General features: G+C 44.9%; 1 protein-coding gene across 10 annotated transcripts; it reads right to left on the bottom strand.

Moving 5' to 3' along the window:
- Nucleotides 1-39: 39 nt before the first annotated feature.
- Nucleotides 40-18,932, bottom strand: Zfp821 (zinc finger protein 821). 10 transcript variants are annotated; one of them, XM_056985052.2, is made up of 10 exons: nucleotides 17,914-18,199; nucleotides 17,383-17,445; nucleotides 16,655-16,744; nucleotides 15,792-15,908; nucleotides 14,463-14,579; nucleotides 6,506-6,631; nucleotides 3,520-3,668; nucleotides 3,027-3,131; nucleotides 1,667-1,833; nucleotides 40-1,000 (listed from the first exon to the last, which is right to left on the bottom strand). In XM_056985052.2, the coding sequence occupies exons 5-10, from the start codon at nucleotides 14,500-14,502 to the stop codon at nucleotides 346-348; spliced, it is 1,242 nt and encodes a 413-aa protein (XP_056841032.1). In that variant the 5' UTR covers nucleotides 14,503-14,579; nucleotides 15,792-15,908; nucleotides 16,655-16,744; nucleotides 17,383-17,445; nucleotides 17,914-18,199; the 3' UTR covers nucleotides 40-345. The 10 variants fall into 10 exon arrangements, with proteins under 10 accessions (XP_056841032.1, XP_063134122.1, XP_063134120.1 ...); XM_063278052.1 differs by having other exon boundaries at nucleotides 15,792-15,879; XM_063278050.1 differs by lacking the exons at nucleotides 16,655-16,744; nucleotides 17,914-18,199 and adding an exon at nucleotides 18,207-18,275.
- Nucleotides 18,933-27,339: the final 8,407 nt, after the last annotated feature.

The following is a 27,339-nucleotide window of genomic DNA, read 5'->3' as shown; positions in this document are numbered from 1 at the left end:
ATTGGATGAAACACAAATGAGACGAGAGCCACGGGCCAGTAAAGATAAAATTAATTTATTTGCCCTCACAGCTTCATGGACCGTATTGGGTCCTACAGTCCCATAATCCTGGCCTGCCACTGAGGGCTGAAGAGTCCAGGTTTCTGGAGTGCCTGCTCCCTTGTCCAGAGCTGCATTGAGCCAGGTCCCTCCTGACCCCATCCTGTTCCCAAATGCAGAGGGTGCACAGGTTTCCCTGCAACCAACCCGGACCTGCCTGTGGCAGCAAGAACTGTGGCCTCCTGAGTGACTGCAGCACCAATCTCTGGGCTGGAGTGGATGGGAGGTCAGGCAAGAGAGTGTGGTTCAGTGCAGAGAGCTGTTGTTCTGTTCTTCAAAGGCCATTTTCCCCAAAAGCTGGCTGTCCAACTCTACCCCACTCACAGGCAACTGGAAGAAGTTCATTTCAGCTGCTAAGGCTGCCATGGCAGAAGGGTCCTGGCCAAACTGAGCTCGCAACATCATGTCCATTTTCTCCAGTCTCCTCTTGAGCCTCTTAGCCTCTCGCTCTCGAATGAGTCGGGCCTGCCGCTTCTCTGGGGTTTCATTGGCCCGCTTGAGCCTCATGGCCTCACGGTCTCTCTGTAGCCTGCGAGCTCGCTGTTCATCTGTCTCTTGCATGCGCTGCAGGCGCTTGGCTTCACGATCCCTCATGCGTCTTACCTCCCGCTCCTCTGGGGTCTCATTGTCTCGCCGACTCTTCTTGGCTGTGCGTTCTCGTTCAAGTCGTTGCAGTCTTACTTCCAAGGGTTCGTTCTGCCGACGGAGGGCCCACTTGCGCACACTGGGCGTCTGTGTTTCCAGGAGCTTGCGGTAGGCAGCACAGTTGTTGCACACGAGCAGAATTCCTGCAGGGTAGACTGGAGGACTACAGGCAATGTCCTGTCCTTCAGCACTGGAGGGACCCTCGCTATGGACTGGGGGTAGGGATTCCATATTAAGTACTTCAGGAAGTTTCTCACTGGAAGTAAAGATTGTTGATGGTTAGTATTTCCCTGTAGCAAGTAGGTAACCTTACTCCTTAACCACTATGCAAACTGTCCCAAGCCTACCACTTGGTTTGAATGCTTGGAAGACCCTGTCTCTATGGGCTAGGGTGCCTAAGGCTACCTTGAATTAGCAACTGAGCCACCCGCCATAGAAACCCACCTAGAATAACCCTGCAAGGCAGAGTCAGAATGGCCATTTCCTAAGGAGCAGTGCAGGTCTAGCCTGGTGTGTGAATGAAGGGGACTGGAGGTGGAAGTGTCCTTCACACAGGTATAATCCCCTGCCTTACCACCTCCTATCTGGCACTGCCCACAAGGAAAAGTAGCTAGTGTAGTGTGTCCTTACACCAGGATCCTCTTAGCATTCTGCAACTTCTTTTTTATCGTGAATGTTCTTGATGTTTCTGCATTACTTTCTAGTTGGAAATATTCTGTTAGGGGAAAAAAGGCGATTCATTTCCCTCGAGGGATATCTAGTGCATACATACTATCTATCATATCTCCAAGTCTCTTTTACTTTTATTTCCAGACTGTTCTGTCAGTTCACTTGCTTTATTTATCTCTTGCATCTCTTTGACCTAGGAAGGCAGCATCTTCTACCCGTAACCGCTGAGCAGAAGGCGAGGTGTCCCACTAACCTGTTGAAAGTAGCATGGCTAGTAAAGCGGGCTCCACACACAGCACAGTTAGACCGCTGATCTTCTGAGTGGATTAGGAGGTGGCGACCCAGAGACCCTGGGGAGCTAAGGGCCCGTCCACAGACAGGGCACATGTAACTCTTGGCACTCACCACCGCTGCAGTATGCTGCAAGACAAAGCCTTAAGCTGTCAGTCGTTGCCTTCAGGACAGTCTGCGGCCCTTCCCCCTCTTTCCCTTAGATTGAGGGACTTGCAACTGTGTGTTTAGCTCCTGGAAAAAGCACAGCCTGTCGTGTTAGTGGACTTCCAGAAAGCCCAGTCATTCAGACCACTGCTCAGATTTTATTATTGTGAGTTCTGGCCATTTTCTGTGACATGTGACTGGCTTGAGGAATAATGGAGCTCCAGAGCCGCCTCAGAGCCTTAGAGGGATTCATGCTCTTGATAGTTTTGGCTTCCCTAGCTCATACTGTACCAATACAAGTGCATTTTAAGAGGACAGTGAAGGGGCCAGGCAGGATAGTGGTGTGTAACAAGTATTTACAGACTGTCTTTCTTCAGGCCTCTGAAGAAGTACTTCTTTTTTTTTTTTTTTTTTTTTTTGGTTCTTTTTTTCGGAGCTGGGGACCGAACCCAGGGCCTTGCGCTTCCTAGGTAAGCGCTCTACCACTGAGCTAAATCCCCAGCCCCTGAAGAAGTACTTCTAATGAACCAACTGTCTTTACAGATACGATCCCTAAAGCCCCATCCAACCTGGGCTGTGTACTGTTGTCTTAGAACACAGAGCCCCAGGAGTAGGCACACTCTTAGTTGTGTACTATTGGGGGAAAATGTCTTATCTTGTTTTCCTATTTGTATTTTCACTGGCACCTTAAAATATGTCACTGTGTTTTATCTGTGTGCCTGTAGCATGCCTGTACCTGTGCATTCCACAGTATGTGTGTGTAGAGGTCAGAGGATAACAAGGGCAATCAGTTCTCTCCTTCCACTGGGTAGGTCCTGGGGACTGTACTCAGGTCATCAGGCTTGATAGCAGGGGCCTTCACCACCAGAGTCATCTTGCTGACTCACACTGTATAATTTATGTTGGCCCTACCCTATCTTTAAAAGCCTCAGTTTCTATTTCACTACTGAATGTATTAAACAATTTAGTAAAATAAGATCATGACACTTAATTCTACAGTGTATCTATCTATCTGTCTGGGAACTCAGCCAATACTTCCTAAGCTGCTCTGAGGGGTGGAATGAGTCCTAGTAGAACCAATAACCTGAGCTTCCCGTGCAGAGGCAAAGGCCACCGCAGCACCTGACCTCTAAACTGCTGGCACTCAGTCCCAGAGCTCCGTCCCCATTCCATACCTGGTACACATGGGCAATCAGCTGCTCCCGACTCCCACAGTCTAGCTGGCAGAGGGGACACTGGCAGAGTTCAAGTAAGGGGTCAGAATTTAGGTTCTCTGTGACCTGCAAATCCACCAAACAGGCAAGTCGTGAAGACTCCACTAGTCTTTTCCCACCCACCTTTCAGTAGTTCTCAGGTTCCCACTGCACACTGAAGGATGACATACTCTTTGAAAGAAATTAAATTTCCTCATTTTTCAAGGCTTCTGCCCTGAGGACAGGGGACTTTGCAGAAAAAGGACTAGTTCCCCTTCTACATGTTCCTGGCATGAATCCTCAGGAAACAATGTAGTTGGAAGCTGGGCCCACAAGACAGACTGACTGATTTAACCTGGAAACATCCTGAGAGAGAGAAGCTCCTGAGTAGTTCTCACTGTGCTGAAAGAAGTGAGAGCTCCGGGGCGCAGGCTGGGGTAGAGGAGAAAAGCTGCCAAGAACTGCGTGCACTTGCCTCGTGCTCCACCAGTGCGTCCCCACTACCGACAGGTGCTTCTGCACTGTCTAATTCTCTTTCCACTTTGACTACCCCACCATCTTCCTCTGATGTGTGGGAAGATACTTCATCTTGTGTGGTCTCCTCTTCGTCACCTTCACTGTCACCTGGAACACATAAACTGGTCACTTGTTCTGATTTTATATGAATATATCCTGAGCTGCTGTCCACTTAAGAGTTTGCAGCTATAATAAAACATATTTTCAGACTTCAGGAGTTAGAGTTTGCATCAGTGTTTGGTGGGCATGAATCAGCTATGACTACCATTCCATATATATATGTGTGTGTGTGTGTATATGTATGTATGTGCGTATATATATATATATATTTTTTTTTTAAAACAAGGAAAATGTGAGACAAATCTGCATTAAAAATGGTAACCAGCTTTCTACATTACCAAAAAAGTAATTGTTTTTGAAACAGGTCTCATGTAGCCCAGGCCGGCTTCAGTCTCACTATGTACTCAAGGATGACCTTGATTCTGATCCCCCTGCCTCTACCTCCCAAGTGCTGTGATCTCAGGCACGTATCACCTTGCTTGGCAAAACCATTATTCTTATTTATGAGATCTTACCTCCTGAAGCACATCATTCCAGACTCACTCCCACAATACATAACTGACCTAGCAACGCCTCTTCCTGACTTTATTACTTACTTGTCTCCTCAGCCACCTGCACAACGTTCCCATGCTGCCTCAGACAGCTCTACTCTGAAGCCACCAATCTCTTCTCTCACAACAAACATCAATACATACTTCCATATATAGTAACAGAATTTTATCTCTTATCAGTAAGGATATAAGAATAAATTAGTTTAAATTCTATCAGTTTATAGGGAAAGGGCTATATATTACAGTGGGAAAATAGAATTAACATAGCAACCAACCAGACAGTTTATATTTACAGGGTAGAGGGTGTCCAAGCTTATCTTCTCTCTCTTGTCCCACCACTGCCCTCCCCCACTTTGAGAAAGTTTCCGTGTGTATCCCTGGCTATCCTGGAACTCTATGTAGACCAGGCTGGCCTCACACTCAAGAGAACTTCCTGTCTCTGCCTGTAAAAGTGCTGGGATTGAAGGTGTGCACCCCCATGCTCGGCCGTCTACTCTGCTATTAATAACTAGTAATTACATTTAAGCTAATAAAGCCCATCTCAGAAGATTCTCTGGCTCGCCTAATGGAAAACTAGAAGTGAAAGACGTGGGAGAAGTATTGTTCCTCACCTAGACAGGGTGACTGTGTTAGTTTATTGGGGAAGCATGTGGTTGTCAGATAATCTCCCTGTGGCTAATGAATATGCAGTCTGTATGAGCTGATTTTGTCCATCACTTATAAATAAAAAATAAAAAGAGGGGGAAAATGATTGAGGGGAGCAAACAACCATAATAACAAGTGAGTTCAGTGTGGGTGTTTTAAAGATCACAGAGGAAGCCCCCACCTGAGAGAAGTCATCAGGTAATAGCCCTCCCCTTTCATACCTGCTTGATTCTGGACTCCTAGGGCCACTGTGAGGAGTCTCAACCCTGCATGTACAGGGAGGCTCGTTTTCCTGCTGACTGGGCTTCTCATTCCTCTACTGCTTTGCATAATTTCTAAATCTGCTATATAAGATCATTTCTTTTTGGACAACACTGGGTTAAATATCCTTTACTGACGATTCCTACCAGATGGCCGGCTGGTGGCTCCACATGTCTACATCAGATGTATCAGTTGTGGGGTACTGAAGAGTACGGTATGATTTCTTTCACTCGAATCCATCTCAACTATGAAGGGTGGGTCCTGACTCATCATTTTCTCACCAGCATCCAGTGGGGAACACTTGTAGGTTTAGTCTAAGGCACTGCTGCACCAGGTACACATTTGCAATTGGTCCATTATCTCAAGATCTCCATCAGGAGCATCTTTTTTAAAACAGTATGTTGTCCAGAAGGATGGTACAACTTTTTTTTTTTTTTTTAGAACAGTAGTCTATTAGAAACTGCTATGTCCCATAGGATTCTGAGAAATTCTAGGGTTCATTTCTTTTTCCTATCTGATTAGTTGCACATGCTAGTGAATGTACATGTACACACACACACACACACACACACACACACACACACTCACTCACTCACACTTGCTTTTGTTTAATTATTAGTTTGGGAAACACTGTAGAATTTTCTATAGACTTCAGAACACACATACTCTCTGTCTCTCATCTCTTCGTTCTCCCCAAGCTTTCAACTGGTTAACAGAAAAAACCAAAAACAAAACCAAAAAAACCAAACAACAAACAAACAAACAAAAAACAGATTTCAGTCTAAACTAACATTTAATAAAAATCAGTATCAAATGGATAAAATCAGGAAAGTGTAGAGACCTTTCTGGGAAATAACACACCTAAAGTGAGTCTGTTCAGGCAGATCATGGAACAGACGATCCATGAGCCTTAACTTGTAAGACTATTTTTTTTTTTTATCTCCTAAACACAGAAATCTAGTAAGGACTTTGGTGTGGGAAACCTGGACTTCAGCATTTTACACGCTCTACAAACCTCATCACTAAGCAAATCTGTAAAACAGTAAGACTAGGACTCAAGTGAAATTCATTAATGCCACTCAGACTTCACTAACTGTAAATACACAGACCTGAAGCAAAAGGATGTTTTTTCTTTTTTACCTGGCCCACAAGCTGCCTGAACACTAACCATTTGTCTTAGAATGTCCCGTATCACAATCGCCACGAAACTATCTGTATCTGCTGTATATGGTACAGCAGTGTCAATTACTAGAGTCCCTGAGTTATAAAAACATGCCACCTGTCCTCTTCTGCATAGACATGTTCAGGCCTGAGATCCATATCCCTTCTTAGATCTTCCTCCCAGCCCCGTGCACACTCCCCACAGCACACACTCTATTAGTTCCTCTCCCGTTGCCCTGAGTCATTACCAGAAGGTGCAGAACTCACTGCTACTGGAGTCCTGGTCTCTTAGATGTTGGAGAGCTTGTCGCTGACTGCCAAGGTCTCCAGGAAACTCGGTTTTCATCATTGCCTGTCGGGCTTGTTCTTCTAACCCAGCAAATACTTGATCCCCTGGTGGTCACAAGAAAAACAGTCAGGCCACCAGCTGGGCAGTGCATCCTCGGCAAACTAGTCGGAAGCTCACACCATTCAAAGGGAGGAGAGAGGCAAGTACCCTGAGTGGATTCATTCATCTCTAAGCAATGCTGCTAGCCCAACAGTTTCTGGGTGTAGCTGCTCAGCCTGGGCACTTAGCGTATCTTAAATCTACCTAGTCTCGACCCTTGGGAATCAATCACTACTTTACAAACGCGACTGCAGAATCTCAATTCTACTGCAACCTTCTATTCGGATTGGGACGGCAGAGGGAAGAGGAAGAGCAGTGGCATGGAGGCACGGCAGAGACTGGGCAAACATCCACCTTACATCACCCTCAGCATGGCCCTAATTCACTCTCCGCACTCATTTCCCAAATGCTTCTGCAGTCCTTCTAAGGAAGTCGCCCATCCCCTTTCTCCAACACCCACTCCAAGCTGGTCGTTCCTCCTGCCTTGCTCTAATATTAGTCTACCAGAATGACCACTATAAACAACATGACTGCTCAGTAACAGATGGGGAGGTGTAGGGGAGGGTGTAGGGGACAGCAGACAACATTCTCACTCACTGAAACCAACCCTGAAGCACACTGACTGACCTACAACAAACACTACTTATCCAGCCAGTCTCCTCGAGTCAGTGTGGCCTTGTGGCCATCCCTGATTTTCTATTTATTTTTCATGAATTCTGCCTGTGATCCATGTTATTGAAGAGTTGACCTGCAAGAGCCCTTTAATTTCCAGGAGCTAGGTATAGAGAGAAAAGAGAGATAGGGTTCTCTTATCTCATTAAGAATGAACTACAGGCCCAATTCCCCAGTCAACAAGAGAATAATCCAAACCCCAGGGACATGTTTATAGGCCAGCCCTTTCTTACTGAAAAGGCAAAGGACAGGAGACAGGCTGAGATTTGGGAGACATGGTACAAGGTTAAGGACATTGTTCCTCGATCAGTGTAAAAACTGGTGAGGGCGTCAATTCCATGTAATTTATTTGCCTGCTCATTCAACAAATAACCCTTAAACACTGCCACTATATGCTAAATGCTAAGCACTAAAGGCCAATTACAGTCACTATGTGACATGTTAGTCCAGGCTTTATAAGTACTATACAGTCCTCACCTTAATTCTCCTTTAAAATAAATACATAAATAAATTTTATATATATATAATATATAATATTTATTTAGGGCTGAAGAGATGGCTCAGCAGTTAAGAGCACTGACTGCTCTTCCAGAGGTCCTGAGTTCAAATCCTAGCAACCACATGATGGCTCACAACCATCTGTAATGGGATCTGATGCCCTCTTCTGGTGTGTCTGAAGACAGTTATGGTGTACTCATATACATAAAATAAATTTTAAAAAAAGATTTAACTGCTGAGCCATCTCTCCAGCCCTTAATTCTCTTTTTTAAATTTAACTTTTTTTTTTTGCCGCCCCCTCCCCCCTAAATTTAACTTATTACCTGTGTGTAGGGAGGTATAGCTGTACCATGGTGCATCTGTGAAAGACACAGGACAGTTTTCTGGGTTCTGGGGATTGAACTCAGACCGCCATGCTTGCACCGACAAGCACTTTTACCACCAGCATTGGGCCTCACTTGATTGTCTTTCTGGTGGGTATTCTTACCTCCCTATCTCCCTACCATACACCCATCCTACCTGTCTGCTAAGATAACCACCGGTGACGGAGGGAGGGCTCAGCAGTACACAGTCTGTATTATTGCTCTTGCTGAGTTTGGTTCCCAATGCCCATGTCAGAGGCTCCCATTGCCTACAGCTCCTGCTCCAGGGAAGACGATACCTCTGGCTTCCACAAAGACCTGTACTCATGTGAGCACAGACCCATAAACACATGGCTGAATTTAAACCCCTTTCTAAAAGTGGAAGGAAACTAAGGTCTACAGTGAAACCAAGTATTGAAGTCTACACAACTATAAAGTCTTTTCTGGGCTCCCATTCTTCATTTTTAGCTCTCTGTTTCTCCTGGGATAGGGGTTAAAGCCTACTGTCTTAAACACAACTTTTGGCCCTCAGCTATAACTCTATCCCTCAAAGTCCTGACTTCCCATGTGCTGGAAGTAAAGGTATGAATTTGATGTGACAGGGCTTCATAGTCGGTCAACAAATACTTGTCTGTGTGGTAGACTGGCTCTGATCATTGTACTGCTGCATCGTCATATTAATCAACAACAACTCAAATATTAAACTAATGCTTGCAAGGCCATAATATGACAAAAGGAAAAAAGACAGTTCTGATAGCACTATTGTGAGTCACCATGCCTGTCTTAGAAAAACTGACATTGTGACAATCATGATTCGTCCTGTGGCATTAATGGAGATGGAGAGGGTTAGAATGTTTTTTTAGGTATACAGATCTCAAGAAAAGGAAAAATTAGTTGCTTTAAAACCATGTTCACATTTTTGTATTTTTGTTGTTGGTTTTTTTTTTTTTTTTTTTTTTTTTTTGAGACAGGGTTTCTCTATGTAGCTCTGGCTGGCCTGCAATTCATTATGTAGAACAGGCTAGGCTTGCATTGACAGGTAGATACAAGTCCTGAGTGGTGGGATTAAAGTGTGCACCACCACACCCAGCCTGTGTTCATAACTTCTAGGGTAACATGTGGGCTTTAAGTTACTAAGACAATACCTTGTAAGAGAAGGCAAGAGTAAACCGTACAGAGTGTTTCTCTTCCTTCTCTGCAGAAGTATTCAACTTTTCCAGTTGATTCCCCTGAAACAGCAAAGCCACGGCCAACTCTAACAATGAATTCTTCTATATTGGTTTATATTTGTGGACCTAAGGGCCAGGGACAGACCAGGCACTACAGAATAAATTACTGTCAGTAATTCTCACCAATAACACCTCAGGTCTATAAGGAAACGAGCTGGATTTATAACATGCAAAAATGAACAATAAAAATTTTCCCTGTCACACTGCACCAGTGGACAGACATCTAAAAGGAAGGTGGAGATGGCTTGGTGGTTAAGAGCACTGACCGCTCAACCAGAGGACCCAGGTTTTTTTTTTTTTTTTTTTTCTTTTTTCTTTTTTCTTTTTTTCGGAGCTGAGGACCGAACCCAGGGCCTTGCGCTTGCTAGGCAAGCGCTCTACCACTGAGCTAAATCCCCAACCCGAGGACCCAGGTTTGATTCCCAGCATCCACATGGTGGCTCAGAACCATCTATAAACTCTGGTCCCAAAAGATCTAATACCTACTACTTCTGGTCTCTATGGGTACCAGCTATGCAAGGAAAAACGCCCGTACACATAAAATTAAATTGCATTTTAAAAGATTTCTAAAAGCAGATGAATCTTTTGAAATGAGTCAGTAATTCAGTTTAATCTTTATCAACATGAACTCAGAATTCTATTAACTATTCAGACCTTTCTAGAACAGGACAATCTCTTCACTATTACCTACCTGAGATTCTCTCTGGCAATCTCAGCTAGGGAACCTGGGATACATTATTTTTTCAGCAGTGCTGAAATACTACTCTTTCATTCCACTCCTGACTATGGAAAAGCCTAAATAAATATTATCCTTTAAGGCTGTTCCTTTTTTAGATAGCACCATAAAACAATATACATGTATTTTTAAATCTTAAAGGTGGTTTTTATCAAACTTCCTAACAAGAGTAAGTGGTTTTTCTAGTAGTTACTTTTTTTTTTTTTTTTTTCCGGAGCTGGGGACCGAACCCAGGGCCTTGTGCTTGCTAGGCAAGTGCTCTACCACTGAGCTAAATCCCCAACCCCCTAGTTACTTTTATCTAATCTCCAAATCCAACTGTCCAGAATTATCCATTGGAGAAAAGGTAGTGAAAGCTAAGAATTATGTCACACTGGGGTGGTGCAATGGCTCAGTGGGTACTTCCCACCATGCCTGAGTTCAATTCCAGGAACCTACATGGTTGAAGGAGAAGGCCCACACTTGGAGCTGTCCTCATGTATGCACTGTAGCACTCGTGTTTACTGTAGCATGCCCTCTCTACCCCATATGCAAAACAAAAAATGTAAGAAATTTACATGTTAATTCGACTACAATATGATTCAAGTATTTGACTAAGAAATGTAGAATTACCTTTTTAAAAAATTATTTTTCCTTTAGATGCATTTATTCTTTGCCTACACATATGTCTGTGTGAGCGACAGATCCCCCGGAACTATAGCTGGAATTATAGACAGTTGTGAGCTGCTATGTGGGTGCTGGGAACTGAACCCAGGGCCTCTGGAAGAGCAGTCAGTACTCTTAACCACTGAGCCACCTCTCTAACCCCTGAATTAACTATTTTTATAATATAAAGTTATTATTTCTATCTTGAGATTGTTAGATTAAGTTAAAATTCTCTGGCTCCCAGATGTGAACATAGGGTCACCTTCTTATTAAATGAGGGCATTTATCTGCCCATCAATAGCCAGGCTCCGCAATAAACTCCAGGCTCTCTCTCTTTCTCCTTAAATTCGGTATGAATGCAGTGTTTACCTCACTTCTGCCTAGGGACCCACAGACCAGGAAGAGCCAGGTGATGAAAGCCAGTTGAAAAAACTGAAAAGACCAAGACTTCAAAGGAGAGAGTCTGCTCTTTTCTCCTTTGGGTCCCTAGTACAGTTTAATAAATGCAAGTCTGGGCTTCCTGAAATTACCCAGCTGAACACATTCTCTAAGTGAGCAGATGTCTGTTCAGAAAAGCAGCAGTGCGGGAGCGGGGTGGAGCGGTGGAGGGGTGGGGGAGTGCGCACCATGGATTCCTTCCCAGCTGGCACTGTGAGTAGTGCTGTCTGTCTGTGTGGGGAACAGCGAGCAGTCCCACCCAGGAAGGCCAGCAGCATGGACTGAGACAACACCCCTGGCTTCTCAGAAAGGAAAGGACCTGACGCTTTTACACCTGCAACCTGAGAGCCGAGTGTGTTGAGGGAAGCTTTTCACTTGGTGGCGTCCTTGATTTCAGGACATGAAATGTGAGCATACAAAGGACTGCATTTTCCAATTCTCCAGAGAGTCAACAGACTTGTACTCAGAAAGGGAAGAAACGGGAAAGCAGGGAAGGCAGAAGGTCTAAAACACAAGGTTTCAACTCAGTGGCAACTTTATAGTAATTTGGGATTTTTTTTTTTCTATTCTTTTTTATTTTTTTCCAGAGCTGGGAACCGAACCCAGGGCCTTGCACTTGCTAGGCAAGTGCTCTACCACTGAGCCAAATCCCCAACCCTGTAATTTGGGATTTTTATTCTAAAATTTTGCAGAGTATGCTAAGGAGATAGGAAGGGGCTGTTTGGATGATTTAGACAGAAAAACAAAGTGTGCACCAATGAAGCCTGCCCCTGCTTCTGGAGGACCCAGGTTTGACTCCCAGCACCCACATGGTGGCTCACAACATTCCATAATTCAGAGGCTGGAGAAATGGCTACTCTTCAATCAGAACACCTACTGTTTGTAATCCAGTTCTAGGGCATCGGATGTCCTCTTCTGGCCTCTGGGGCATCAGGCATGCATGTGATACATGGATATACAGACAAAACACCCATTTTATACTATGTAATATAATTTAAAAATTTAAAAAAACCCACAGGGCCTCAGGTTTTCCGACTCTCGTACAGTCCAGTTTGTCTCGATTGTGGCTGTCTATGGTGGGAGGGCATGCATTTAATGGATAGAAGCTATGCAGTCATCGGCACAGGCCACTCAAGCTTTGCTGGGGCTCTGGCTGTAGTACAATGGTGCTGTCACCCACAAGCTGCTTTACTCAGCCTCTGGGGAACCCTGTGGTGGGTGATTTATACAGCAGATACTGCCTTTGTTTCTTTATATACAGGCACATGACATCTGTTTCGGCAGCAACTTTTTTTTTTTTTTGGAGCTGGGGACCGAACCCAGGGCCTTGTGCTTGCTAGGCAAGCGCTCTACCACTGAGCTAAATCCCCAACCCCTCGGCAGCAACTTCTGAACCTTCCTGTTACTCACCTTTCTCCTAAGCAGCCTTGCAAGTCTGTCTATCCCAGATTAACAGCTGGGAGCACCCATCTAGGTCTACGCTAGTCAACATTTCCAAGACTTAAACAGTGATCATGTATGAAAGTTTGCTACCCTGTATCACTAATGTAGGATGTCAAAGCTATCATAACGTCTTTGGCCACAATGTTTTCAATAAATTTTAGTCATCTTGATTCTTACATAATCACTCCTCTCCTATATTTTTGTTTACTTATTGCTTTAAGAAGGGAGTTTACAGGGAGAGGCTGTAGTGGGGTGGTAGAGGACCTGCTGACCATGTGCAAGGCCTGTCACAGAAAGTTCATGGGCATCGCTTGAATTTCCTGCAGTTCTACTTCACAGTAGCCACCTGTCTGTTTTATGAACATTCAGATAAGAATGCTTGCCTACCCTGAATACAGGAAAATGGCTAATTATCAAAAATCTTGATAGTGACTAATTATTTTGTTTGGTGTGTGTATGTGTACACATGGTGTGCAATGTCTTTCTCTATTGCTCTCTCTCTCTCTCTCTGTCTCTCTGTGTCTCTCTTTTGTGACAGGGTTTTTAACTGAAACCAAACCTTGGCTGTGTCAACTAGACTACTAGACTACCTGGCCATCAAGTCTCCAGAACCCACCTGTCTCTGCCCCTCCTCCGCACTGGGTTACAAATTCATACTATTACACTTTTCTTTATAAAATATTATGCTTGTGCATGTATGTGAGCGTGTACTTGAGAATGTGAGAATGTATGTGGTAAGCTAAAGGACAACTTGCAGGAGTTGGTTCTTCCCTTCCACTGTGCTGGTCCCAGAAATCAAACTCAGAGCACCAGCTGCCGAAGCAGGTTACCTGTTGAGCCATTTCATGGACTCCTAAAGGTTTGTTGTTTTTAATTATTTCACTTTTATTTATATGGTTCTGAACTCAGGCCCTTGTGCTTGTACAACGAGCACTTGACCTGACTTTTGGTTTTGTTGCTGTTCGTCACTATATAGATAGGACACCGCTGACACACACTGAGTCCCAGCAGTTCTCCTTAGCTGAGGCACAGATTCCATAACTCCTCTCTTATATCCTTAAAGCAGAACCACGTGGCCAAAGTTGCCAAGTTCTGCTGCTTCACGGGGCTCGGAGCTTGGCCCCCTTGTCTAATTACCTCTGTGTCAGGCTTCTGCTGTTAATGGTTTCCTACAGACTGCAGTCCTGTCCTCAAGTTAAAAAATTTAGCTGGATGGGGTCTTACTGTGGGGTCACCTGGCCTGTGACTTTGGACAAATAAAACTTCTGCTTGCTAGAACTCTCCTCCTTCTCTTACAGACCATGTACCTTCCCTTTCTAAGTCTACCTGTCATCCTCTAAGACCCTGCTTAAGATCATGGCCTAGGGCCTCTTCCAGCAAGTCCTCCATTGCTACCCCAGGTACTGAAACTGTCCTGTTTTCAACCTCTGTGGTACATGATCTAAATATACTATATATCATATATCACATATCTACATGTGGACTATTAGACATATAGCATATGCTAGCTTATATTTTTATGTTTCTTCTGTATGTATATGTAGCTATATTATAGTTTAGTTATATTGTTTAGCCTTGATACCTAATATACATTTTTACAAAATAAGTTTCCTGTAATATTAAGGACAAGTCAAAGGCATATACATACCCCTTGGACAAGTTAGAGTCACCCCAGTGACTTCACACTTCAAATACATACTGGAAGTCTTTAACCCTTTCTTCTCCTCCACAAGTAAGTGTGAGTCTCTCCCCCAAAATTTAGGTTTCTCTTTCATTCCAACCCAGGTTTCAAAAGACAAAGCCCAGTACTCACAGTGAACTTTATTTGGATTTGTCTGTTTCCTACGGGACATGTTTCCCTGATAGACAAGTTCGATTCTTTCCCAGTTTCACCCCTGGACAGGTCACTACCTCCTTGTAAGGTGCTGACCTGTGAAAATAAAAAAAAATTAACAAACGATATTGTTAGCCTGTTATTCTTCCCAGAAATTACAAAATTAGAACATTTAAAGATCTTAAAAAATACCTCAAGCATATAAAAGTCACTAGATATAAATAACTAAACTAATGAAATGAAAAAAGTAAATAAATCTCTAACCCAAGTCAAGGACCAAGAAACCTGAGCGGTGACTCTCTCAGAGAACGTATGAGGATTCTATAAAGCTCTTTGGAATCCAGACTACTATTAAGTAGTCACAGTCAAGATCACAGGACAGAAAAGGATGCAAATTCAGGCAATCAAGTTAGAGGTACTGTGGGATAAAGGGATCTCCCACAGATGTGAAAGAAAGCAAAAAGATGACAAAGTGACAAAGACCAGTAGCAACTGGAAGTCAAGGCCTGCGATCTGTACCTCTAGATAGTTTTCTAAGACGATGCTTCGAGGTGGCAAAGGCATCACTTCTCTGCAATGCAGACACACTACCAGGCCCCTAGCATGAAGAGCAAGTCAAACTTCCGCCACTCAAGACACCTCCCACATGGTGGAGTACTAATTCAGTCTCCCAATGTAGAACACCAACCGGCCCTGCTCAGATATTCTGGAGAGGTCAAAAGTCATAATTTTATTGCCTCTTCTCAATTCTGCTGGGTAGCAAGGAGACCAGGGAGGAATAAAGAGCAAAGCTCCCTATACGAGAAGAGCAGGAGGGATGTGCACCCTCCGCTCTGATGAAGGAGCAGGCAAATCCTTAAACCCGGAGCTTCCTTGTTAACAACAACACTGGTTCAGCCGTAAGCACTGTAGTAGACTCTGAATTTGTTGCAGAAGCTGTGGCCTTTTCTTTATAAACAGAGTGAGGAACAGAGCTGTGACACAGTGGCAGAGCACCTGCCTAGCATGTAATCAGGCCCCGGGTTTGATTCCCAGCACCCCAAAACAAGTCAACCACACCGGAGGAACAAATGTAAAAGGAAGAGGTAAAATTCCTTTTTCTACCTAAGTTGGTATTCATTCCCTGTTTCCTCAGTTCCTGCTGTCTTAAACTGGACTCACATATAGAAATACACAGTCCACTGCTTTAAGGCAAACTACTAGCTGTACTGTGCACTCCAGTTACGGAAGCTCACCTGATAATGCCAACTAACTCCTCTATGTAGCCAGAAGGCCTCAAACCTGTAATCAGATCCTGCCTCCCCTTACCAAAAGAAGAAAGAAACCGCAAATGGCAAAGCCCGGCCTCCACAGGAAGTGGCAAAGGAAGCAGCTCTCGGGCAGTCTTCTAGCATATCTGCATACCAAACACAGTTCTTTTCAGACCTTCAATTAAAAAAAGGAAAATAACTCCTAATATGTACAACTGACAAAAACATTTTAGAGAGCAGCAGAGTGACGTCTAATAAAAGGGTAGGGATTCTTCTCTGGTTTTCATTTTCTTTCTTTTTCTTGGAGTTCCATGTATCCTTAACTGATCTTGAACTGGATGAATAGCCTAAAATGATCTGAATTCCTGGTATTCCTGTCTCCACAGAATATAGGTAGGTGCTGGGCCTGCCTCCACATCCAGGTTTACATGGTGCTGGGACTGAACCTGAAGCTGTGTGTTAGGTAGGTGTCTGTGGATAATGGGCAAACACTCTACTGACCAAGCCACAGTTGCAGCTGTGGGCGGTGCTCACTCCTTCCCCTGCCCCTATGCTTCTTGGAGATTGTGTCTTGGCCTCAAAGCCCTGGACTCAATGACTGTGGGGCCTCAGCCTTCTGACTAAGAGGATCGAGGTTTCACTGCACCTGCTTTACTGCTCCTAGTCGCTGTAATGACTGCGAATGAACAGCACTCCCACAGAGGGAAGCCGAGAGAGCCTCACATGGCTATCGTTCTACAATTCTCTATTGTATAACAGAAACAAATGAAACCTCGTCTACATCTACCCCCACAAAGATCAGGACTCCAAGCTAGGAGACTGAGGTAATAAAGTCTGTCTGCAGGAGTGCCAGGCTCTATTTAGACCATTTTAGCAAGACAACCAACCGCTCATAGTAAAGCTACAAGGCAAAGAAGAAACCTGCAGCCACAGCAGCGCCGGCTGTTCCTCACCATCCTCCTAGTGGCCCGATGGGGGACTGACCAGATGGTCCCTCCTGGGACTTCACACCTGAGGGATCAAGGCAAAATAAACACACATCCTCCCTTCCCACTCAACAAAGCCAAGCCACAATAATTGAAACACAGACTAGAAAGAAAAAGTCCGGAGGGGGAAGTCCCTTGAAAATAAGTAAGGAAGCAGACAAATGGCACCAGAAGGCCACTCCTGACCCAAAGAGCCCAAAATCTGAGGTTAGTTTTATAGGTTGCAACCCTATTAAAACAAAACTTCGTAGGTACTAAAGTCATTTGGTCCTTTCTGCTTTCAGCACTGCCCAAACGTGAAACTTAAGCGCCGAATGAAATCCGATAGCTAGCTGCATGAATGTCCTCAGCTGGGAGGAAACTGGGAAGAATGGTAAACTGAGGATCTGACCCACACTTGATGCTGCTTTTAAAGGGGGCAGGGTATTTTGGTTTTGTTTTTGTCATCTACAGAGCCACTGTCAAGAGTCCTTGTGGGGAAGCACTGCCCCCCTTCATCCTGCCTCCTGCCTCTGCTCTCTCACAGGTGTTAAGATGCAGCTTCCAGGGCACACTACAGACTTTGTGTGTGTGTGTGTGTGTGTGTGTGTGTGTGTGTGTGTGTATGTATTAGGGAAGGGGGGACGCCTTTTCCAGCAATAAGAAAAGAGGGTGCTTTCCCACCTCCAGCTCTGGTGAGGTTCCCACGGAGCAAAGTAAACTCGCCCGAATCCGAGTGATGTGAATCTGCCAAAAGGGAGAAAAGAAAGATGATCATCAACCGTTTCACTGTCCCCAAGTCCTCTTGGGTCGCGGCTGGAGCTCTGGTGTGCCATCAGTTGAGATGGTGTCTCTGGCTTTTTCGATCAGGGGCACAGGTAAATCCCAGGTAATCGGACTGGAGCCAGAGGTCCCCCGACGCGGCTCTGACCAACCCTCAGACCACTTCGATTTCTCCGAAATCTAAATTTAGTAGCTCCTCCGCCCGCCCGCGCCAGGACCGCCGGGGCCCCCCGCCCCGTCCGCTCTCCCACGCCCATCCTCCCCTCCCCCAGCTCCACCCCAGCCTGTCAGACGCCCGCCCGCGAGGCCCGCACCCAGCGGCCGCAGCACCCAGCCCGCCCCTCCCCAGGAGCGAGCAGACAAAAGGCGGGCGGCGGCGCGGGCCGGCGGGAGCTAAGCGAGCTGCTGGCTCCCGGCGCGGGGGCGCTTTACCCGCAGCCTCGGCGCTCCGCGTCCCTGGGCTCCGCCTCCGGACGGACAGATCGCGGGACAATGGGCCCCGGCCGCAGCTCGGGTTGGCTGGGCCGGGGCTCCCTGAGACCCGGCCCCGGCGGGCAGAGGGTGGCTGAGGGCCGGGCCGGCGGCGGGGAGGCGAGGGGCGGCGCGGTAGACAGACAAAGCCAACGGTAGACAGACGGACGGAGGGGGAAAAAGATGGCGACGCGGACGACGGGAGCGCGCTGTTCGCGCTCTCGCAGCGAGTGGGGTGCGTGCCGGAACCTCACCTCTCCTCCCGCCGCCGCCGCCCCGACCCCTCCCGGCTCCCGAGGCGCGCGCCTGGCGTTGTGGGCGGGGCCTCGGGGAAAAAGGGTCCGGGAAGGCGGGACTTAGGAAGCATCCAATCGCGGGCGTTCCAGAGGGGCCCGCCCGCGTCCTGGTCCTGGAGCCGCGCAGCTGAGCATCCAGGAGCTTTCCGAGCTATCTATCCTTAGCGCTTCTGCGCTCCTTTAGAACCCGTAGCTCCACTGAGCTGTCAACTCCCCGCTGGTTTCCTCTCCCAACATCGAATTGAGCCACAAAACCCACATCCCCCAACCACAGCTCCGCCGCAGGCTTTCCTCCCTCCGTAGCCGAACCTGAGCCACCCGTCCCGTAGTCACAAGCCGTCTTCACTCCCACATGTTCTATGCTTCTTCAGCTCCGGAGGCATTTAATGTAACGAAAGAGGGCCCACAGCTTCTGTGGGAGGGACTAAGCTGTCAGAGCCTCAGACTCGAAAATTGGTTAGATTTATTTGGAGTGTTTACTTTTCCAGGTGAACACAGGACCTAGGTAGCTCGTGGTTTTTTGTTGCCATCTAAAGAGTATTTGGAAAGGCTGAGCGTGGTTGCATTCGCTTAGTTCTAACGCGACTTCTGTTACTGTCCGATTCATTTTTTTTCTCGGTTGCCCGCCCTCCTTTCCCCTCATTTGACCGGAAAACCCAAACCTACCTCTGAAGTCTCTCCTTGGAGAAGTAGAGAGTGAGGCAAAAAGAGGAGACCTGTTTTTAGAAGGCCCAACTTTCAGTCCCAGCTCTGCCACCGACCAGTCTGTTCACTTAGATCAAGTCACTTCCCTATTCTGGGCCTCTGCTTTCAAGAATTGTGCTAGTCATGTAACACAATCTCTGAAAGCCCTGTGCAAGTTCTCTTATGATTTGCAGCTTCACAAAAGGCAGAACAAGCGAGAGTGCTGACTCTTGCTGATAAAATGACTAGTCGAAGTATTTGCATAAAGCATTCTTGCAAATTCCTCCTTCCTGAAATCTCCAAGGATATGCCGTTGCCTGTATTTTGAAGAACGTGCTAAAACTGCGGAGTTGAAGAATCTTGGTCCTTGACAATGCTATAGGTAAAATGCTCTTGCTCGCTTGTTTTCTTACTATGACAGGAATGTTTAAAAAGGAGTTACTATTCAATATCAGTCAAGAAAACATTTCAAATTCGAGATTTCGATTTGTACACACATACCTAGTAAATTAAATATTCTCACCAAACTAGCTTTTAGACCTTTGTGTATGAGTTCAAGGTGAAATAACAGTAACCGAGACCTCAGTAATTCTTGATGACCTAGACTCAGAGATGAAACATGCCCTTGTTAGAGCACTTTGAAATTGGCCTGACATTTTCAACAAGAAAATAGCTGACTGATAAAGTTAGCCTCCAATGAAATGTCTTGAGTTTATTAAATTGTTGTGGAATGCTGGACAGCTTAGATTCAGGGGTAGACAACACCTGGGTTCACTCGTAGCAGTAGGTTCAGAAATGCTGGGTTCACACAGCATAGGGTGTGCTGGGCTGTTTATGATAATATGGGATCATAATAATACTATGTTGGTTTCCTGTGTTCTTACAATGTGTCCACAGTGTCGTGATTCAGGTTCATGATCAAGTAATAAAAACATACTTAGCTTACCTCTGCCTCACCTAAACTCATTCTAGATCCAGAAGACTTTCTAATTAGTAATAGACTCTCTTTGTATTCTTACCATGTCTCTATGATGGCACATGTTGGTGCACAGGTTTGTGTGTGAGCCAGCCCTGGGAACATCTGAGATTTTCCTGTCTCCTCTTCCCATTTCCCCGATGGGTACTAGGATTAGAGATGTGTTTGCTGCCATGGCCAGCATTTGTAATGGTTCTGTGATTTGAACTGAGGTCATCAGGCTTGTGCTTGGGGATGGTGACCACCGTCCCTGCAGCCATCGCCTAGCCTCAGGCTTACCCTACCCTCTTTGTCACTGTGCTTGCAAAGTAATTGTCCTGCCTGAAATGCTTCCTAATTCATTTTCCCCTTTTTGCTATAGTTTAATTTCTGCCCTGGGGACTGAACCTATGGCTAGCCCATGCTAACTAAGCACATAGCCCAGTTGACCACTGGGCTACCTCACCAGTTCTGAAATCCATTTTACATTTATTGGCTTCTACAATGATCCCATTAAGTCTTTACATTACAATAGCAATGGTGGGAAACATTTCAGAATCCTAGTTACATTTTTTTTTGGCATAGATATGTGTGTGTGTACTGGTGTACGAATGTGTATGAATGGTTGTGCAGGGGTGTATGTGTGTGCAGGTACACCTGTATGTGTGTGCATGTGAGTGTAGAGGCATGAGGTTGATGTCACATGCCTCTCTTCACCTTCTCTCTCTCTCTCTCTCTCTCTCTCTCTCTCTCTGTGTGTGTGTGTGTGTGTGTGTGTGTGTGTGTGTGTGTGTGTGTTCTGTTCTGCTACAGACAGCTTTTTCTTGCTATTCTAAAATCTCTCTGGTCCAGACAGCTCTGCTAGAAAAATTCTAAAAGCTGTCTGGATAGCTGATGGCTTTTCTGTCCAAGTCAGAAAAGCTGCTATAAAAATTATTGGATCCTCTGACCAAGTCAGAAATCCTGTTAAGAAAAAAAATTGCAGAAGAGCCATGTTGCTCTCCAGAGATCTCTAGACAGCTCAGCTCTCACTAGTAAAACTTCTGAAGAAGAACTGCTATCGGTTTTGCTAGCTCCTCTACTGCAGAACAAAAGCCCAGGTTTTTCTTTACGTCATCAGCTCAGGCATTTACTCCAGGGTTCCTTTCCATTGCTTTTTGAAGCAGCGTCCGAGACCACAAGTTCTCTGATTCTTAGGAGACAGCAAGCATACATTTTTTTTTCTTAACATTGCAAAAGAATTCAGAGATCTGTCTGCCTTTGTTAAGCATAAACGACAAGCTAGTTGGGCGGGACCCTGCCCTGAAATTACCATTCCTACCACACCTGGGCCAACCCTTACTGTGTTCCAAACTGATCTTGAACTCAGGGATCTACCTAACTTTGTATTTTACTGACAATCTGGCTCATAGTGTAGCTGTCTTTGTTCCTTTAGATTCATGAAGCCCCTCCATAATTCATATTGCATTCTTGTATTTTGCATAGTTGAGAAATTATATATATTTTGAACTCATGTATTTAGAGCTCCTTTCCATGGCTGTTCTGAAGGTCCCAGCATTTACACTTTTTGCTCAGACATTAGCCACATCTTTGCCTCCCAGACTCCTGCTGTCTCAGATTATCATGGAGTCATTAATGCTAACTGGGACGACATTCCTCAGAGAAATGTGAAAATGTGTATATTATTATACAAACAAGGCTTTTTTTTCTTTCTTTTTTTGGAGCTGAGGACCGAACCCAGGGCCTTGCGCTTGCTAGGCAAGTGCTCTACCACTGAGCTAAATCCCCAACCACAAACAAGCCTTATACCACACAGCCTTACTTCAGCACTCGTGGAGGCTCACACTGGCCTAGCCGCAGGGGCAGGAACAATGTCACCACATCACTGTCCCCACCAGGGCCACACCGAGTTCGTCAAGACACTTCTAGGTTATGTCATATTAACAGCTAAAGCTAATGCACATTCTGCCTAAGTTTCCTGAGGGCTGGGATTATAAGTGTGTGCCGCGGTACCTATCTGAGTTGTCATTTTATTTTATTTTTATGTGTATGGGTATTTTGCTTGCATGTATATCCGTGCAACATATGCATGATTGGTGGTGCCCAAGGAGGCTATAAGGGGGCATTGGGTCCCCAGAACTGGAGTAGCAGATGGGTGGGTGACATCATGTGGGTGCAGAGAATTCAACCCAGATCCTCTAGGATGCAGCCAGTGTTTAACTTGGAGCCACACCTCACCTCTTCTCTTATGTTGTTACAGTTGCTTTTACGTGTATTCTGGATACATCTACCTTATTAAATAAACGGTTTCCAAACATTTCCCCTCCCGCAATGTGTGTCATCTTTTAAAATTAATGAATGGTACCATTCACAGCAGAAAAGTTCTCTTATCTACCCAAAGCCTGTTTCTTTATGAGCTGCCTTGGTTTGGCTGTCATATCTAAGGAACTGTCACCAAAGTGCTGAAAATTTATACCTGTAGGATCTTTAAAGACTGTTAAGTCTTAGCTCTTAGTTGGATGCTTGGCCCTTCCTGAATAGTGTTCGTGTAGTGTAAGGCAGGAAGATCTACCGTCACTCTCTTCCGTGTTTAGGTGCCGTGCTGCAGGCCTGAAGTAACTCCAGTGCTCAGAGGCTGAGGTGGAAGCATCTTGAGTTGAGCCTACAAAGCAAGACTATCTAAAATCAAAAATAATTTTGCCGTCTATTTTTTTTTTTTTTTGATACAGGGTCTAGGTAACCTTGGCTGGTCTGTATCTTGATAGGTAGACCAGGCTGACCTGGAACTCCTAGAAATCCACCTGCCTCTGCCTCTGTGATTTGTATATGCTTGGCCCAGGGAGTGGCACTATTAGGAGGTGTGGCTTGTTGAAGTAGGTGTGGCCTTGTTGGAGTGGGTGTGGGCTTAAGACCCTCACCCTAGCTGCCTGGAAGTGAGTCTTCCTCTATCAGCCTTCAGATGAAGATATAGAACTCTCAGCTTCTCCTGAACCAGGCCTGCCTGGATGCTGTCATGCTCCTGCTTTGATGATACTGGACTGAACCGCTGAACCTGTAAGCCAGCCCCAGTTAATGTTGTCCTGATAAGACTTGCTTCGGTCATGGTGTCTATTTAGCCTGCCAAGTGCTAAAGGCTTATGTCACCGTCCCCAGCTAGGATACCTTTTGGAAAAGACTTCTTCCTCCATTGAATTCTCTCGATATCCTCATTTAGCAACAGTTGGCCATAAAATGCATGGGTTTGTCTCTGGACTTTCAGTTCAATATGTCTATGTCAGCCTTGTATAGTCTTTTTTTTTTTTTCTTTTTTTCAGAGCTGGGGACTGAACCCAGGGCCTTGCGCTTGCTAGGCAAGCACTCTACCACTGAGCTAAATCCCCAACCCCAGCCTTGTATAGTCTTAACAAGAATCTCACATATCTATTTTATGTATATGAGTACACTGTCACTGTGTTCAGGCACACCAGAAGAGGGTATTACATCCCATTTTAGATGGTTGTGAGCCACCATGTGGTTGCTGGGAAATAAACTCAGAACCTCTGGAAGAACAGTCTTAACCTCTGAGCCATCTCTCCAGGCCCAAGAACTCACATTAAAAAAAAAAAAACTCGAATGTGATTAGTATGTAATATATTCATGTGGATACACATGTGCGTGTATGTAATATAGTTGTATGTGCTCATGGGTGCACGTGAGTGTGTGTGCATGTAGAGGTCAGTGGTTTATATCAGATGTCATATTTAATTGTAGTTCACTTATAAAAGGTTTTAAGTGCATGAGTATTTTGCCTGCATTATGTATGTGTAGGTTGTGCTCACAGAGGTCAATAGAGAGAGTTGATCCTGTGGAACTGGAATTACAGAAAATTATAAGCTGCCATATGGGCGCTGGCAACAGAACCCAGGTCCTCTACGAGAGCAGCCAGCGTGTTTAACATTGAAAATCTCTCTGGTCCCCTACTTTATCTGTTTTGGGATAGGATCTCCTACTGAACACAGTGCCCACTAATTGGCTAACCTGGGTTGGGCAGTGAGTTCCAAATCTGCCCTAGTCTCTGTTTCCTGCTACCTAGGATTACAGACAAAGAAGATTCCACTAGCATTTTACGTGAGTGCCAGGGGTCTGAATGCAAGTCCTCTTGAGTGTGATCCAGCACATAGGAGAAGGCAGCAGAAGAGCAGTTTAGGTCATCCTTGATTACATATTTTTTTTTCGGAGCTGGGGACTGAACCCAGGGCCTTGCGCTTCCTAGGCAAGCGCTCTACCACTGAGCTAAATCCCCAACCCCTTGATTACATATTTTGAGGTTAGCCTAGGCTACACGAGACTGTCTTATAACAACAACAAAACAAACAAAAATCAAAACCAGTGCCTTTAACTGTGCCATCATGTTTCTTTTATACAATGCGTGATACTTTTATCGTGTGAGGTAGCAAATGTTTCCTATAAAGGATTCAGTAGTAAATTTTAGGCTTTATGGGACAGGTAAGGTCACCACCTCCTGTCCCTGCCACCATCCTTTCCCAACCTTTAAGCAATGTGCAAAGCCAATCTTAGCTCAAGGGGATCTTCAAAAACAGGTCTGACAGGCCTGCTAGTGAGAAACTCACTTCTTTTGAGTTCACACTGTTAGATTTTAGTTACAGTCACCAATTATAAGGACTTACACAAAAAAGAATACATGGCTAGCCAAAGAAACCTCGTATGTCAATTTCTATCCTGCAACAAAAGATTTTCAAGTGAAAGAGTAGGTCTCTTTACTTGATTGTATTTAGCTGCTGAGTGAAACTGGTCTGTTGAGCCAGAGACGGGCACAGCTCCCCACCCACATCCCAGATAGTGTCTGAACAACTTAGCTGGTTGTAATACAATCCATAACTGAGATATTATAGAGTCTCTAATATCAGGCTGCTGGTTTTTGCTAAAACAAAGCAAACACATGAATAGTGAGTCCAAAGGAACTTTTAAATAGGAAGTTATTTTTCTAAATAAATCCAAACACTAGGCTGGAGCTTAATGACATTTTTAGTAGCTGGCTGGCTTCAGGCTTGCTACGCAGGGAGGATGGCCTCGAACTGCTTACAATTATTTCTGAGACAGGGTCTTAGACTGCAAGCACACACTAACCTGGAACTTGTGGCAATCCTATCATCACCACTGCTTGAGTGTCATGATTAATATGCTTCTAGGGTTTGATCAAGGTTACTATGCTGTCAACAATCCTAAAAGTCATACTATTATACTGCACTGCCATGCATGTGGGGAGATAGAAACTTCCATGCTTTGGTGTTAGCCGTGTAAACCGATATTTCTATGAAAGGCGGTTAGGCAATATTTATTAGAATAAAATCGTACCTACTCTTTGACCCAGTTCTTTTGTTTCTGGGAATGTACCTAGTAGGTACAGTTCATGTTGGTAAATGTCTGGTCTCGGCTTTGTTCATAAGCAAAACATTGGAAATACCCTAAATGCCCATCAATAGAGCTTAAAGAATTAGAGTCTGAGCCAGGTGTGGTGGTGCATGCCTGCAGGCCTGACACTCTCGGAAAAACAAAACAAAAACAATAGGGAGCTAGAGGATAGCCTGGGCTACATAGCAAAACCCAGTCTCAGAGAAAAAATTATGGTTGACATGTAATAGTATATATTCATTTAAAATCATAAGAATTCATAACCATTGAAAAAAAACCAAAGCACTAGGTCTTCTATAGCCCAGGTTGGCCCTGAGTTCTCTATGTAGTTAAGGACAACAATGGACTACTGATTTTCTTGCCTCTACCCTCCAAGCACTGGGATTACAGGACTGCAGCATCATTCCTGGTGGGGTTTCTTTTCTTTTTCTTTTTAAATTTTATAAACTTCATTATTTAAACAGTTTCCAAATGGAGCTGAAAAGATGGCTCAGTGGTTAAGAGCACTGACTGCTCTTCCAGAGGTCCTGAGTTCAATTCCCAGCAACCACCTGGTGGCTCACAACCATCTGTAATGGGATCCAATGCCCTCTTCTGGTGTGTCTGAAGACAGCAACAGTGTACTCACATACATAAATAAATCTTTAAAAGAAAGTTTTCAAATAAGTTTTGGCTATCCTGTAGCTCTCTGGGTAGACCAGGCTGACCTTGAATTGACAGAGATCCTCCTGCTTTTGCCTCCCCAGTGCTGGGATTAAAAGCATGTGTCACAAGCCCAGCGGATGTATTCCCACTTTTCGGTTAATGACTCTGAACATCTTTTTTAAATTATTATTTTTTTAAATTATGTAACTGTTTCTCTGCATGTGAGTGCAAGTACCCAAGAAATCCAGAAAAGGGTGTCAGATGCCCTGGAATTGGAATTAGGTGGTTGTGAGCCACCTGTCACAGGTGCTGGAAACCACTCTTGTCCTCTGGAAGAGCAGTGTTCACTCTTAGCCACCGAGCCATTTCTTCACCCCCGACTTTAGTATCGGAAAACATACTAAAGCTAGTAAGGACACTGCAGTACTCATCACCATCCCATTAAACAATTGAAACTCTTTGGCTGCCATTTTACCTTTATATAATAAACAGGCATTTCTTACATTAAAAGATTTTATGCAAAATAATATTTGATATCACGTAGACCATTATCTAATGTCATTCATCTGGAAGAAGTCATTTATGATTGGTTAGTTATAACCAATAACCAACTAAACAACGTCCACACACATTTGCACCTTTTGTTGGAGTGTCTCTAGGCACTTTAAACAACCTGTCCCCTTTTAAAAAGTTCTTTTTTAAATGCCATGATACTTTACTATCATTGGAGCCAAACAACAGCCACAGGCAGAGATCATCCTCTTTGAAGGAGTCAGGAGGGACCCTGACCTGGGTATGCCTGCACTCTACACCACCTGTTGAACGGACTTTTGCTTTAATTTCATGTTGGCTGGGGAGAGGCTGGAGAGCAGTAGGGAAGTTGGCTCCATTCACGCAGGGAAGCCTTCATTTCTACTAGATAAACTTTCTGTGCAACCTTCTTTGTAGGAGAGTGATTGCTCACATGCCTGTTAGGTGACACACTTATGGTCTGTAAATGAGTCCAATAAACTAATTTGTGCTTTAGGGGAAATTTTCCTATCATTGTACTTTGTTGCCGGGAGTGTGTGTGTGTGTGTGTGTGTGTGTGTGTGTGTGTGTGTGTGTGTGTAGAAAGTGTTAGCAACAAATGCCACGATCCCATCGCAGAACTGCAATATGCAAATACTTTGCTGGGGGAAAAGATCCGAACATTCTAAGGGAACCAAATATTGTGTACTCTGAGGTCCTGGAATCCTGGGGCTGTGAAATGCCGCGCACGGTCACAAGCCAGTTATTTTCAGTTCATGCAATCCTTCTAAGGTAACCCGAGGTTCTCGTTTTACGACTGACCCAAGACAAGCCACAATTTTGGTCTTAATAGCTGTGGCCTCCTATAGCAAGGCCAAGAGCAAG

Source organism: Rattus norvegicus, chromosome 19 (genome assembly GCF_036323735.1).
Source record: "Rattus norvegicus strain BN/NHsdMcwi chromosome 19, GRCr8, whole genome shotgun sequence".
In the NCBI taxonomy this organism is placed as follows: domain Eukaryota; kingdom Metazoa; phylum Chordata; class Mammalia; order Rodentia; family Muridae; genus Rattus; species Rattus norvegicus.
This window is presented reverse-complemented; position numbering and strand designations above follow the sequence as displayed.

Bases quoted from the DNA above. Each gene is read 5' to 3' on its own strand.
- Zfp821 (XM_056985054.2), bottom strand. From the start codon at position 14,502: ATGTCCCGTAGGAAACAGACAAATCCAAATAAAGTTCACT. The intron at 3,669-6,505 runs GTGAGTTCTGCA...TATGTGTTCCAG, and splicing joins AGACCAGGACTCCAGTAGCA to GTGACAGTGAAGGTGACGAA. The intron at 3,132-3,519 runs GCAAGTGCACGC...GTGGATTTGCAG, and splicing joins ACGCACTGGTGGAGCACGAG to GTCACAGAGAACCTAAATTC.